Below are 14,571 nucleotides of genomic sequence, written 5' to 3'. Positions count from 1 at the left end.
GGTACCGATGAAAACGATCCACGACACCCGTGATGTTCTTGCAGTTTTAGCGCAGAGCCCTTATATTTGCTCGAAACAGCAGATTCTGCTCGAGAGAGATCACGAAGCATACTTAAGGACAACCACTCGGACCTCTACTTAAGGCTACAGAGGGGCTTATACGATCATATCCACAACGGCGGCTCTCGACCTTGCGGGAGCTCGACTCCGAGGCCACGTGCCCCATTGTCTCGGAGACCAACTTCTGCGAAGGATAGAAAGAGATAAACGCTGGCTCAGCGACGGTGCTCTTTCCGCGGGAATATTCAATATCGCTTCGTCCTCGGCTGTCGAGAACGAAAATGACTCGACGCCGGAAAACGACACGATGGAAGGAGCCGTGTTAGGTCCTCAGTATGCGAGCACCCTGAGAATCGCCGTCATTGGCACCATGCTCGTCCTGTCTCTCGTCGGTAATTCGTTCGTCTGCTACCGGCTTCTGACGTCCCGACGCCAGCGATTGCTCAAGACGCAAGTCCTGTTTCTCAACTTGGCCCTTGCCGACCTCTTGGTCACTCTGGTCACAATGAACACGCAGCTCCTCTGGGAGATTGTGGGACGCGTGTGGGTCGCCGGTGACATACCTTGCCGCGTGTTCAAGGTGCTGCAGACGTACGCGCTCGTCTCGTCCACGTACATGCTGGTGGGCATCGCCGTCGATCGCCATTTCGCCATCTGCAGTCCACTGACACCGGCACCCAAGCCTCGGCTGGTGGCCGCAACCTGCTGGCTTCTCTCTTTAGTACCATCCGTGCCAAACCTGTTCGCTTTCCGTCTCGTAGCAGTTCGGGACAGAAACTACTGCTCCTCGGTCTTTTACGTGTATCGCGACTACACCGCCGTGCGGCAAATCTACATGGCGTTCATCTTCGCTCTCGTATTTGTCGTGCCGCTCGTGGCGCTGGTAGGGCTTTACGCGAGCGTACTGCTGCGCTTGTGGAAAGTAGCTGCCTACGCCACGCCGCAGTCATTGCGAGAACGGCGCGTCGTAAATTCCTCGGGCCGCGACCCGGACCGTAGCGCGCTGCCGAAAGTGCGCGTCCGAACACTGAAGATGGCGGCAGTTATATCCTTGGCGTTCTTGGTGACCAATCTTCCGTACATGGTGCAAGAAATGCTGTTGGCTTTCGCGCCCCACGTATCGCTCGGACCACACGCGGTCGCGGTGTTCGGAGTCATCTCGGCTTCCAACAGCGCCGTCAACCCGTACATCTACCTCGCGTTCAACGGAGGCTCGGGCTCGACCGTGTGCGGGCGCGCGTGCGCGGCGTCTGCGTCGCCTGACGCGCTCCTCGGCTTCGAAGCGAAGCACCGTCTCGTTTAGGACGCAGTGGACAACGGTCAAGGTACCCGATAATAAGGGAGCACTGGCGACAGCAGAGCTGCCTCTTGCCCGGGATCTTGAAAACTGTGAAATGCAGGACAAGGGGGAGAGAAGTTTAATAGTTATTGGGAAGGAGCTGCTCGAGTGAACGTAGGATCGGCTGGCGATGATAAAGACGAAAAAACAGTTGTCATGGTGATATTAAGGGGGTGTAAGCTAACCGCTTACATAATTAAAAAAACGTTTAAGGCTGGCCGTTAACCAAACTGCATGATCGGCCGACGTGGGATAGCCCGGATAATATCCGAATTGCACCCGTTGTGTCTAAGCACAACGGTACAAAAAAAATTGGACCATCTCCCCGAATGGAACGCTCATGGTATGCGAAGCAGCAGCGTTGCGCACGGGTGGCGTCACGGGTTGAACGGCGCTAACGCGGGTGCTGCGTTGAGCGCTGGAAGATTCGTTTTAAGCGAAACTCGCTGTAGCGTTTACTGGTGTAAACGTTTGTTTCAAACGCTGACACGGGAGGCAGCCAGCAGCTGCGGCGCTCCGGCGGGTGAGGGAGAGTGTGAAGCACGCGCGCACCTGCGAGGGAAGCGTGCGAGGGGTGCGTGACGTCAACGCCCAGCTGCGGCGTGACTACTTGGCACCGCTCCAACACTGCGCCGAGGGAAGCGCATTGCCTCGCGTTTGTGCGGACGGACAGCGTTACACAGGCTAGTCAAAGAGCTGCTACGCATCTAAAAGTTTTACCATAGGCACGGTTACTTGTGCATGACATTCCTCTGGCAATGACAAGGTCACGGGTTTGATGCCAGCCGTGGTTATTATATTCCGGTGATATTCGAACACAACAGTGCTCGTGTAGCGAGATGTGTGTGTCTGTTGAGGAACGCTGATGGTAAAAATATGCTGTAGCTATTCACTGGACGGCGTCTCTCACAATACCTGTTGTTGTTCCACGGTGTGCTCTAACATCCTCATTGAACCAGAAAAAAATTATGTGTAAAATAAGTATATAGGGGTGACCATACGTTTCACGTTCTGTTACAGATTGTTGACTATGCATTATTCTGCTAAGCTTTCTCCAGTTGATGCTCGACCGATAAGAATGAATACTAATTTTTGTGGTGTAGCGTGTTACACTGATTTCTGCGCCTGAATGACTTATTCATATCATGTCGTCATATTTTCACTCTCACACTTAGTCCTTAATTGTAAATAGCTTTTAAAGAGAGCTACACTATTTAACTGACATTTCATCGTTACGAATGACGGTGAGAGCGTCCTGAATAGACGGTGACCTACGCAATGAGACCAATCTAACTTGAGCCACAGACTGCTCCCAAGGGTTAGGACGCAATATAATTGGTTCCAAATGAAAATGTAAGCCGTACGTTTGCACTTGCAATGGTAATTAGTTCAGCTATAAAGCAACCAGAAGAGGTTTCCGGGGTAAAAGGCAAGCGCAAAATAATTAAAAGTAAAATTATTCATGCTCATTTGTCGGTTAATGCGTAGAAACGCGGAATGTCGTAGTTGATATACCCCTGACATTTCTCACAAATCTTTTCGGGAGCTTTAAATGTCAGTGGCTGAACCTTGAATATATCTGCAACGCCAGATGCTGCGCTCACAAGCATCTATTTTTTTTTTTCATCTGACTTAAATCATCTATGCGTTTCTTTAACCTCGTGGTTCTCGATCAATATGCATTACGCGGATTCGCGACATGTCTAAGATATTACAAAGATCATCACTGGCGTCATTTCCCGAAAGCACAATTTCTCAGCGCAATCTCCTGAAAGAGCCAGTCTAGACGTCTGGATAGACATCTGTTGTGGTCCGTCCTTTAGAGGTCACTGTCTTACTACTTTTATTTTCATATTGCCCGATGCAATACTATAAGCAGAAAAGAAAATTGACATCGCTTAGGAATTGTTACCCTCCACTTTCTTCGATTGAGCCTGGCGCCGGCACCCTTGCTTCCGGCTAGAGACATTACATTTGTTATTGATCACACGCAGCTGAGCGGCGTGCTAACTGGTCATAGCATGACTCTGGTCGATGCAGTAGTGACGTGCCTCCCCTTGTTCAAGCCCTGTCATTAGCACGAGAAAAAGAAAATTTACCAGAACCGCTCGTAAATTACCCGTCAACCCGTCAATGGGTGGGCGACGGTTAAATGAGCCGAAATTACAAGCGTAAGAGGCAAAGCACGCACCGGTCGTTTGCTAAGAGACGGGTAGAAGTACTCGCAGGGTTCGATTTGCTGCGGATGATTAGACGCCGGTGGTTCGCCACGCGCCATTTCTCGGCAGCAGTGGGCCGACGAAGAAAGCGTCCGGCAGCCGTTCCTTGCAGGGGGCTGCCCCCTTCTCCCCCCCCTCTCCCTGGTCATCTAAAGGGGGCACCAATTCTGTCCCATACCTTTACTCAGTTGGAGCTTTCACGACATCTTTAGATGCGCAGGGTTATGACTACGCATGTTTTTTGACGATAATGGAGACCAAGGACACTTAATGTTGCATTCAAAGAACTGTTTACTTCCCATCTATAGCCCCGTTGTGAGCGACATGTCATCGCTTCATTCTCATTTTTGCATTCATTGCGGAGCTTGTTTTATTCTGACTCGACCAAAAGAGGAAGGGGGGGGGGGTGAGGTGAGTCCTGCGCAAGCCCGTGTGCTCTCCTGCTGAATTTCCTGGCGAATACGTCTTTCCTCAAGATCACCACTGGCCTCAAGTCAAAATATCAATCTTCCCAATGGTCAGTGCCGCAGGCGCCTAGAGCAGGTAAGTAGAGCCGATGTCCTGTAGAATGCAAATCCGGTGGGGCGGAAGTACCGCTACATCTCTCCAAAAGTTCAGTTTTGGGTAATGTCTTATTTTATGCTTGCCGGGCTGGGGAGGCCTTTAGATTTCCAACATCACAAACGCGGTCAGCACTCCAAGGCAAAGGAGATGTTTATGGCATAGCCATCTATAAAAAAAAGGAGAAGCTGGAAGACATGGCATGGTAAGTAAAGCACTTCCCGTCATGACGAATGTCAGTTCTCCTGTCGAAACATTGGCTTCAGGAACACTGCTTGTTCAACGACCTCCCGTCTTAAGCCATTGCCCGCCCTCTTGTTTGGGTTTCTACTCCGTAACCTACTTGGCGAAAAACGGCAAGCATGCACCCGTTTATAAGCTACGGAACGGCTCACTGCGACCCAAAAGGTCCCCCTCTACACCCCCCCCCCCCCCCCCCACTACATCTCCAGCAAATTGTCTTCCCTGGTGCTTATAGTATAAGCCGCGTAACAATAAGCTCGTTGGGAAAGATCCTCAGAACAGCCTGGAGGTGTGCAGATTATTCGCAAGGAAGTGACTTCTATTCTTTTACGTCTTCTGCGAGAGACCGCTTTGAGGGATGTATGGCGAGACATGCTGCATGGAAAGGGTCGCCCAGGCGGAGCCATTGCCGGCCAGGTATCTTTGGGCTAACCCCGCCAGTGGCAACATCACCACCACCATCACGCGTATGACAATCCTTACATCACACATCACCTGGGATTGGGGATCCAGTCGGGTAACGTCATATACTGAACACCAGCTTCGGGTGTGCCCAGGAACGCAGCCAATCCGACTAAGCAGTTGAAGGAGGTCGCATTTCAAGTCGCATTTCAAGGGAGGCGAAGCGTAAGAACACTATTCCACTTAGATTACCGAGAACGTTAGGATATCCCATGATGGTGAAAATTATCCAAGAAGCCTGCACTACACGTGGTCCCTGCAAACCGAGTGTGGACTTTGGGAAAGTTGCTTAAATCCCACAATTCAATTGTATGCATGAACTCGTGTCCGTACAAAAAAGAAAACAAAGCTTGGCAAGATTATCGAGCCTGACAAATAATTTATTTCGGAAAAGAAATTACGTGAATTTACGAACGAGTAAATTGTTCAAGTAGTGAACCGTGCGCTTTGTTTAGTTACCGATCTTTTTTATAAAAATATATTGAAATTCATAAGTAAGTAGTCTACATTAGAGCCGGTTTCACATTTCATATACTTTAACCACTCATTTTCTCATGAATACATACGTACGTAAAACAAACAAGCAATCACGCTAAGCCTAAAAAATGCGAACAAGATGAAAACAACAGTAAGTCCAGCTTAACTAAATTTATCAAGAGTGATCTACACGCACCCGCGTGTATTAAAAGTTATATTGTGTATACTGTTGCAATAAAAGCACCCCTATGCGCTCAAACTTCGTGTTCTGAAAAGCGGCCGTTCGACAAATCGATCTCGGGCACTGAATACCTCTCAAACAGTACCCATAGAAAAGGAACACAGTCACTGGTACACAAATTAAAGCAGTAGTGCTTGCACAGTCAGAAGCAAAAAAAGAAAAAGAGAAAAAAAACCGTGCACGAATTCCAATGGTTACAGGCGAAGCGCTTCAAACGAAACATCCATTCTCTTGCACCAGTTACAGACTACGCAGACCGCAACAAGCGCCCGCCTAAGTCTTTCTCCTTTACTAGACGAATAAAATTATATCGTCCCGGAAATGCGGTAAGAAAATAGCGCAAAAGGCGGAGCACAACAAAAAGGAAGCACACAAACAACAGGGCTGACTCACGACAATGGTTTTATTTGTCAGCACCGCGCAATATATAGTTGCGCAGTCCAAAACTAAGGAAAGAAGGAACAATGATAAACAAATGTAATATGAACAAACTATCAACGTCATCACTGTATCAAACCATTGTTGTAATCATCAACACATCAAACTATTGTTGTACGTCAGCGCTGTTGATTGTGTCTTCCTTTTTCTTGTGCTCCGTCTTTGCGCTGTTTTCTTTCCGCTATGTCGCACCAACACGCCCAAGCATCCACTTTTGCTCCAGAAACTGCTTCAACAGCCTAAAGTTAAACGGCGTATTTGCTATCATTTCCGAGCCGAAAAAGGAAGCGTAAGCTCCCTTAAAGGTACTGACAGTAGTGGAATACCTTACGCCTAAGACAGGGGCGTAGCCAGAAATTTTTTTCGGGGGGGGGGGGGGGGGGTTCAACCATACTTTATGTATGTTCGTGCGTGCGTTTGTATGTGTGCATGCCTATATACGCAAGCAAAACTGAAAAATTTCGGGGGGGGTTTGAACCCCCCCAACCCCCCCCCCTTGGCTACGCCCTGGCCTAAGAGAAATAAGAAGTACTCGACACTACGCGCGATCAATAAGCTTCAGCCGGCGATAAGACGGAGCTGCGCTCCGGTGGCAAAGCGTGCAAACCAGATGACCTAGCGTTGCATAGCCCCTGAGGTTGCCAACAAGAAAGTCTCTACGGGCAGCGGCTGCCGATCTTGGGAGCAATCGAGTGGTTTTGCTCATGTCCCGCAAGATGGCCCCGCAGTTTCATTTATGGTCAGGTTGCACCCGCGTCGATACGTGTAAACTAAGGCGTAGTCAGGGGGTTGTGTGGGGGTTCAAACTACCCCCAACCCCCCAAGACAAAAAAAAACTTACATTCTGTATACGCTCACATGTACACATACAAACACGCGCAAGTGGGCTATAAATGAACACGGATATTATGCTTTATAGGACACGTGCGTGTCGCCGCCTTCATTAGTCGTCGCGCATACACCCGCCGGCATGCGATCTTCGAAACGCCAGGTGCAATAAAGTTCGGCCGTAATTACATATTTATTCTTCTTTTTTTCGGAGCGGGTGGTGGGGGGAGGTCACGTGAAGAGAAACACTGGTTCTAAAGGTGTTGCTGCGAAGGAACCGGGCTCCTCGCAAGCATCCGCTTATGGCTCTTGCGGGATAGTGTGCCAACAAATCATCGCTGCTGGCTTAGGAATTCCTGCTTGCGCTTCGTTTCCTCGGGCATATTCAGGCGTTGCTGTTTACACATTGGGATCCACGAAAATATCCCGCGATTATTAAGGCGAAAGCCTTATATGTAGCAATGGTGGTTTTGGGACGTTAAACCCCAGATATTATTATTATTATTATATGTAGCATGCGAACGCGGCCTTGAACGAAAACCTCGGCGACGACGGGAAACGGCCCAAAAATATCACGTTACCGCGTGAGCTGCGCGCTCACTTCATTGTGAAAGCGTGCTGCGCATTCACTTGGTGTTTGCGAAAGCGTGAAACCGAGACTATAAAGAACGCGATGCCTTGTTACAACAAACGTCATGGAAACAGGCGTGCGCACAAGCGAGGGGGGGGGGGGGGGGGCTACTCAGCTCGATACCTTTACTTAGTTGAACATTTCACGCCGTTTATGATGGGCATGCAGGATTATGGCTACGCATGTTTTTTGAGGATAATGGAGACCTATAGGACCCCTGATGTTGCACTCAAAGATCTCTTTACTTTCAACCTTTATCCGGAGAAGCCGGCGAAAAGTGGTAGGTCTTTGTGAGAAGCACACATATGCGCACACCCATGCATGGAAACCTTCCGCGAAGCGGCGCCGGCTGCTTGGAGAATATAAAATAAAATCGCGAATCCTACCCATGTCGAAAAAAAAAATTGGGGAAAGCGTAGCTTGTCGCATGTGTGTCGGACGTATACTAGTTTTCTTAGTACTTTCCTACCACTTTTCCTACTGCTCGTCGCTGGCCTTGCGCCTCGGTTTCGCTACGGCGTCGCGAGATTCCACACGATAGAGTCCGCAAGTCGACGGCGAGACATTTCCCTGGCGAGTCCCCGGCGCCATTGCTCAGTCAGTCAGTCAGTCAGTCAACAAACTTTATTAAGGTCCAAAGGAACTACAAACTCGTAGTTGCGGGCCGCGCCCACGTTTGGACCGGAGGACTATGGTCCTCCGCCCGTTCGGGGGCCCTTTGGACAGCCCTTAGTTGTTCCTGGGGATCGCCGCTTCTGCAATCATTTTCATGGCGGGGGGGGGGGGGGCGAAGAATAGAGACCTCGACGCCCCCCCCTTTGCATGTGCATATACGCGCACACACATACAAACGCACGCACGAACATGCATCAAGGGTGTTTAATTCATCCACCGCACCCGAAAAAAATTTATGGCTACGTCCCTGGCTCCAACAATTATTTTTCTTCAGATTTGCTGTTTGCCGCTCTAGTGAGCGCGTAGAGGGAGCGCACACGCGTTACACACGCCCAGTAAAGGCTTACATCAATTTCTACGGTGTACGGCTGCACCGGAGAGCTAGACCGGCTAGACTGCGCATGCCTCGTGCTATTCTGGCGTGAGGCGTGCCTAACCACGCAGACGAGCGCATCGACGGGCGCAACAAACGCCACGACCACATTGTTTCACTCTCTAACCCAAGATTAGAACAAGCATAGATAATTTTGACCCAAGTTATCACCTTTCCGTGCAGTCAATACAGGGACTGCGGGTTTGGTTACGTCAAAGCTGATGGCGAGACAACATTGGGGGCAAGCATGTGATGAGGACAGGCCGGACGCTGTCGTGGTCGTTCGCTCCATCTCGATCCGCAGGACCCGGTCAAAGATGGCTGCCCCCTCCCAACAAGCGATGGAAATTCTGGTCTTATGTGGTGATGGCCACGGTGCGTGCCTTGAAACTTGAGCCAAGACTCAGCGTAGGCATGTTCGTTTGTACTATACCGCTCCCTGCAGCACATCGCCCTCGTTACGGTTCGGATTGGCGCCGGTTGCCACGCCTGTACTACGTGTCCCGGAAGAAAACGTGAGCTCCGACTGCTTCAATGGGCATCCGGCAAACTGCGCCGCCGACGTTACCTGTGAGTCAAGAACAAAATTCACTGCGTTTTGGGGTGGCAGCCGCTTTTGGGCTGGCAGCCGAGGACGGCAGGAACTGGCCAAACGAACGGGTACAGAATGGGCGCGATATAGGCAATTGCGCTCCGCCTGTTGATGTTACGTGAATGATAACGCTTGTCAGCACTTCCGCGTTCTCAATTAAAGTGCCCACGTAGTACCCACGCCTAGAAACAACGACTGGTGTTGAGGTAAAGTGCGATTTTTGTTTTGGCATGTCAGAGTGATCCCCTGAAGTATTTCTTAAGATACGTAGTTTGCTTTTCGAAGACACCAACTATGGCCTCTACGTGACATCCTGCTATAGTTAAGTGGATGACAATGTCATTTTTCTACAATGAAACTTTTGGTGCTTCGCGGATCTTCTTGAAGCCCGTTTGAACAAAACATAAATATACTCTGCGTTAAGTATAACCAAGCTTCTCCTTGGCTTCACCGAAACGACCTTTACATAAGCTCCATAACTTAAAACATGAAGAAAGCTGCTTCGAGGCTCTGCAGGAAGATGCAGCCATGACATCGTCTGTTGTTTCTTACTTCTATGACGCCATTTCGCGAGTCGCTCGCTGAACGGATGCATTGTTGCGAAGCCTATGGTATTAGCACTTCGACTCGCACGCAAGTCCTTTCAGCTTCACTTTTTCCTTACCACCGTCTCGTGATAAACCCTCTATACGCCACCTTGTACACGGCCGGTATTCTTCCAATTAGCTCACGTAGAAAGAGAAAGAGAGAGAAGAGTGTCAGAGGTTAACCAGATAAGAATTTCCGGTTAACTGCCTTAAGACTACAGAGCTACAGAGCCCCCATGAGAAACGAAGTCGCGCTAGTTTGGCATAGTTAGCGTCGGTAGCAATAAATAATCATGGTGGCAACTTTCAAGCCGTTAATGCTCCAGTTACCTCGTTTGGGCTGCTAGCCAGTGACAAAGAAATGTGTGTGTGGGAGGGACAGCAGAGTTAGGAGAGCGCGAAATCGCTCCACTAAGCTGATATAGTTATTTGTTGTTTTGCTATCTGCTGTCGACGTTTGTCTGTTCGGGTGGATCATCACGGTCTGCTAATGACTCCATCAGCCTTCCCTTTGCGTGCCTGCACTACACTCTCGTTCAACATCTAACGCTGCCTTAATGTGCCTTTCGGTGCATAGGGCGACGAACCAACTAATATGTTCTCGCTGACGTCACGGTCGTTCTAGTGGCCCGAGCTACCGAGTTACTCTTGTTTCTGTTCCAAGCATATCCAGTCGAGCACTTCCGGTTTTCCGAATATTCATAAAAGGTTTTCTGAAAAAATAGAAATCCATGGTTCTGTTCTAAAAGACTGGGCGTGCAAGCACGGATATAAGAAATAAGTCAAAACACCACAAACGCTTAACCTCTTTGAGTTTTAGAGCCGAAGTGCCTTAGGGTCTCGGCGTGCCATGTCGTAGTCACGGTCCATCATAAAAGGGTATGAGCCACAAAAATTGGGTAAATGCCACTACTCACCACCGGTCCATACTATGCATATTATGAGTTAAAGGTTCGTCGTTACTGCCTAAAGCATTGTTTGGCTTAGCAGCGGTGTAAGAATCCCCGACGAAATTTATCAAGGCGCTCAAGTGTATTATCTAAAACCACAGACGCAAACGTGGATCTCTATGGTAAAGTCATCTATTCGAAACACCACTTCTTGAAACATATCTGCAAAGTGATGGTGCTTTACTCGCCACCGGTCCACTAAAAATGAAGTAGGCGACAGTTAGCCAAACGCATAGCCGACGACGTTAGTGGAGCTGAAACACCCTTCCCTACATGCCCGGTTTCAGGCTAGGCACCGCTAGTGCCTCATCAAAGAAATTTCACTCAAGACAATGTGGCGAATTACCTCCGTCAGGCCCTCCTCTTCTTTTGTCTTTTATTGTCCATTAGCAGCGATCATTGCCTATTAGCGGCGGAATAGCCGACGACGTTAGTGGAGCTGAAACACTGTACCCAACATGCTTCGCCCCTCCCCAATTTTTTTCAGACCCTTTTCGTATGCGTAATTCTCATACGCTTGTTCAGCTCCTCTCAGAGGGAGAACTCCGGCGGTTGTAAATCTTTTAGTATGGATATTGAAGACCTTTATTACTCTTTCCCGCATGAGGGGTTTTTAAAATGTGCTAATTACTGCATTAAGGAACAAGTGGAGGAAACGATTTTTGGCCGATAAATGTCGTGTTTCTTCGGGGTCTTTTCTAGAAGTTCTTTCCGTGTATTTAAAGTAGACGCTGATAGGTAGGAACGAAGGCGTGTATGTGCTGATCTCGGGGATTTATGTTGACGCGTTGTTGACGCGTTGGTTGTGAGCGAAAAATTAACTTTTCCGTGACCGAAAAATCGAAATAAAATAAATAATAAAAATATCTGGGGTTTAGCGTCCCAAAACCAAGATATGATTATGAAAGACGCGAAATAAAATAAACAATAAATATCTTTGGTTCGAGTGAGAATCTAACCCAAGCATTCCGCGTGGCAAGCAAGTGCTCTACCACAGAGCCACGCAATTGCTTGAAACTGCTTCGGAAAAAAAACCAATATATTAATGTCATGCAGCGGAAGGGGTCTCATTAATTCATGTTACATTGGGTGGCAGAAGCTTAGAATCGCGCCAGGCGTCAAAACACGCGAATTGCTCAACGACTGGGTGTTTTAAAGGCCCACCCATTACGAAACACTGAAGAATATTTACTCATCAGCTGCAGACGCATCAACACAGTGAGTAGCTGCGTACTTTCGCGTGTTGCCTTACGGAATCGTAGTGGGCCCTTCGCTGATTCGCAAAAGGGAGAATTATGGCGTAGTGGGCACTTAACAACTGTACTTGCAGTAGGCACTCAAGGATAGCTTGAAACGGCAAATGTTACACGCACAGTCGTTCGTTTCCTTACGGCACGGTTGAGGCATGCACCGAGAACCGAAGCCAGGCTAGCAATTGAGAAGGCGATGCGCACAGGGCCCGATTGCGCTATCGCGTTTTACTCTTGAAGGCGAAACTCAAGCGTCCTCCCAGTTTTTTTTTTCGCTTGTAATATTGCATTTATTTGTTCACAAAATACCGTCGCCGAAACATATCAAGATTCTAGTTCATGTTTTAAATGCGAAGCATTTCTTAGCGAACCTCAGTCACTTTGGGCGTTTCTATCTACGTATCTATCTATCTATCTAGTCGCCTAGGTCTGGGCGCTCTCCTGGCCGTCTCCATAGGTTGTAATATATCAAAATTCGCACAGCATAGGATGAATGTATGACGAACATGATTCACTAGTCATGACATGAATTACGCAAAATACCTGTCGCGTAAGTCACGAAACCCTTTCCCTTAGTCACGTGTGGCACATACCCGCATACCAGAGTTCATGTTATGCGGGTATGAGCCACAGGTGATAACAGAGTCTCAATCAACGCAGCAACCGCGAAAATACACATTGACACGGAAGGAAAGTGATAATAGTAGTAACTGATGGGGTTCGACGTCCCAAAACCACGATATGATCATGAGAGACGCCGTAGTGAAGGGCTCCAGAAATTTTGACCATCTGGTATCCTTTAACGTGCACTTACATGACACAGCACACGGGCCCCTAGCATTTCGCCTCCATCGAAATGCGACCGCCGCTGCCGGGATCGAACCCGCGACCTTCGGGTCAGCAGCCGAGCACCGTAACCACCACACCACAGCGGCGGACACAAAGTTAGCGATCTGAAGACAGAGCACCCCTGGAAGACGCATCCGCTCGTCCACGTGGTCCGCAACGTCGACCACGTGAATTACGCGAAAACCGGGCTCAATGCTTCCTGCAATAACTCTGCCGAGAGTACGATGTCCCTCATAATTACCGGTGACTTCAGCATTGATTTATCAAAACCCAACAACGCCTGGTTTTTAGACGGCATGAAAGACGGCTTGGATGTTGACAGGGCATCACAAGACCTCGATGCCACGTCCAGGACAGGAGTCATCATAGATGATTTCTTCGTAAGAGCCATCCGCGGTTTCCACCATCTCTATTATAATTCGCATTTCACTACACTTAGACCTTTCGTATCCGCGATCACTAACGGATTCGATAACAAGTCCTTCCAGCTGCTGGTGCTTGCTGATCACGGTGATGATGACCTTATTCAAGAACTGCCAAGAACCCCTTCCACACATGCACACGGGTTCCTGAAACGTGCGTTCGTTTTCCGTCATAACGGACAAGTATAAGCATGGCAATTGTAACGCAACTGTAACAACTGCAACTGGGGCTGTAACGTACGTGCAGTGCGCCTGCTCATGCCACTCAGCTACGTATATATCTAAAGAAATTTTTCTGAATAAAGCTTAGTTGCGAGTAGCGCCTGTCCTGTGCATCTTTGTTCCGTCGTTGTCCTATTCGAATCGGAGCTATTCAGTATTGAAGAATATGAGCGCTAGATATCAGCTTACTGCGTCTGCTGCAGTGCTGGGCAGTATCGAAGATACATGTATCTTAGATACTATCTTAGATACTCTATGGGTATCTTGTATCTGTATCGCGATACGTCTCGAAAGACGAGTATCTGTGTCTGTATTTCCGATACATTCGATAATGTATCGTGTATCTTAAGATACAAGATACTGCTATAGAAACAACACCGAGTGAAACAATTAACGGTGGCTGAATTACGCTTCTCAAGCAGATACTGCTGCTACTAAGCTACTTGAATAAAACTAACGACAGTGGCATTCTTTTATATATCTGCCAGAGTTCTCCAGCGAGGGCAGGCGATGAGGTCTGCGGGTCCCTGTTGGTGGAGCACAGTCACGTGGGGGCGCTCGCGCGATCTCGACAAAAACAAGCCCGCGAACGTCCACGCGCAGTCGAACTTCGCTTTCTCGCTATTTTTTCTTTCGTTTTACTAGTGTCGGTGCCACGACACTTCCTCGTAAACACTGCGCTGTCCTACGTACTCCAACGTGTTCGGCATCTTTCACGAAAATTCTGATGCTCCTACAGTGTCGTCATCGAAGTTTCCCTTGTGTGGGGCTTCGTTACGAAGTCTGAAGAATGCAAGAATGGGGTTTCTTTGCGCCTCGCGGCTTTCACACGATAGCGATTTAAAAGATCTCGTGGATGTAGGTTTGATTTACATACGATGAGATTGACTTACATGCAAATGAGATTCTAAAAGCTGTCGCTCCACTGGTGCTGATGCTAGATGCTGTAGAACAAGCAGTTACGTAACATAACATAGCTTGACGTACTGTATCTCTGTTCTTCCTACTCAATTATCCAAGGGGTTATTTTGATCATAATTTGATTGTCAGCATGAGTGCCATTTTTACTGTCCTCTGTTTGCATCCCCTTTTAAAGAAAGTCCGCGAAACAGGACCACGCGACTGCCCTCGTGCGCTGCCGTACTGCAGCGC

General features: G+C 48.6%; 2 protein-coding genes across 3 annotated transcripts in view; one reads left to right on the top strand and one right to left on the bottom strand.

Moving 5' to 3' along the window:
* The window catches only part of LOC119387336 (ceramide transfer protein), a 608,660-nt gene that overhangs the window by 76,125 nt on the left and 517,964 nt on the right, over positions 1-14,571 (bottom strand). The window lies entirely within an intron of this gene.
* Positions 272-1,363, top strand: LOC119385919 (gonadotropin-releasing hormone receptor-like). Its single transcript, XM_037653283.2, has one exon. The coding sequence runs from the start codon at positions 368-370 to the stop codon at positions 1,361-1,363; it is 996 nt and encodes a 331-aa protein (XP_037509211.1). The 5' UTR covers positions 272-367.

This window comes from Rhipicephalus sanguineus, chromosome 3, assembly GCF_013339695.2.
Source record: "Rhipicephalus sanguineus isolate Rsan-2018 chromosome 3, BIME_Rsan_1.4, whole genome shotgun sequence".
In the NCBI taxonomy this organism is placed as follows: domain Eukaryota; kingdom Metazoa; phylum Arthropoda; class Arachnida; order Ixodida; family Ixodidae; genus Rhipicephalus; species Rhipicephalus sanguineus.
The sequence above is the reverse complement of the archived record's forward strand: the minus strand, read 5'-3'. Positions and strand labels throughout refer to the sequence as shown.

Excerpts from the sequence above, each read along its gene's own strand:
- LOC119385919 (XM_037653283.2), top strand. The coding sequence starts at position 368 with ATGGAAGGAGCCGTGTTAGGTCCTCAGTATGCGAGCACCCTGAGAATC.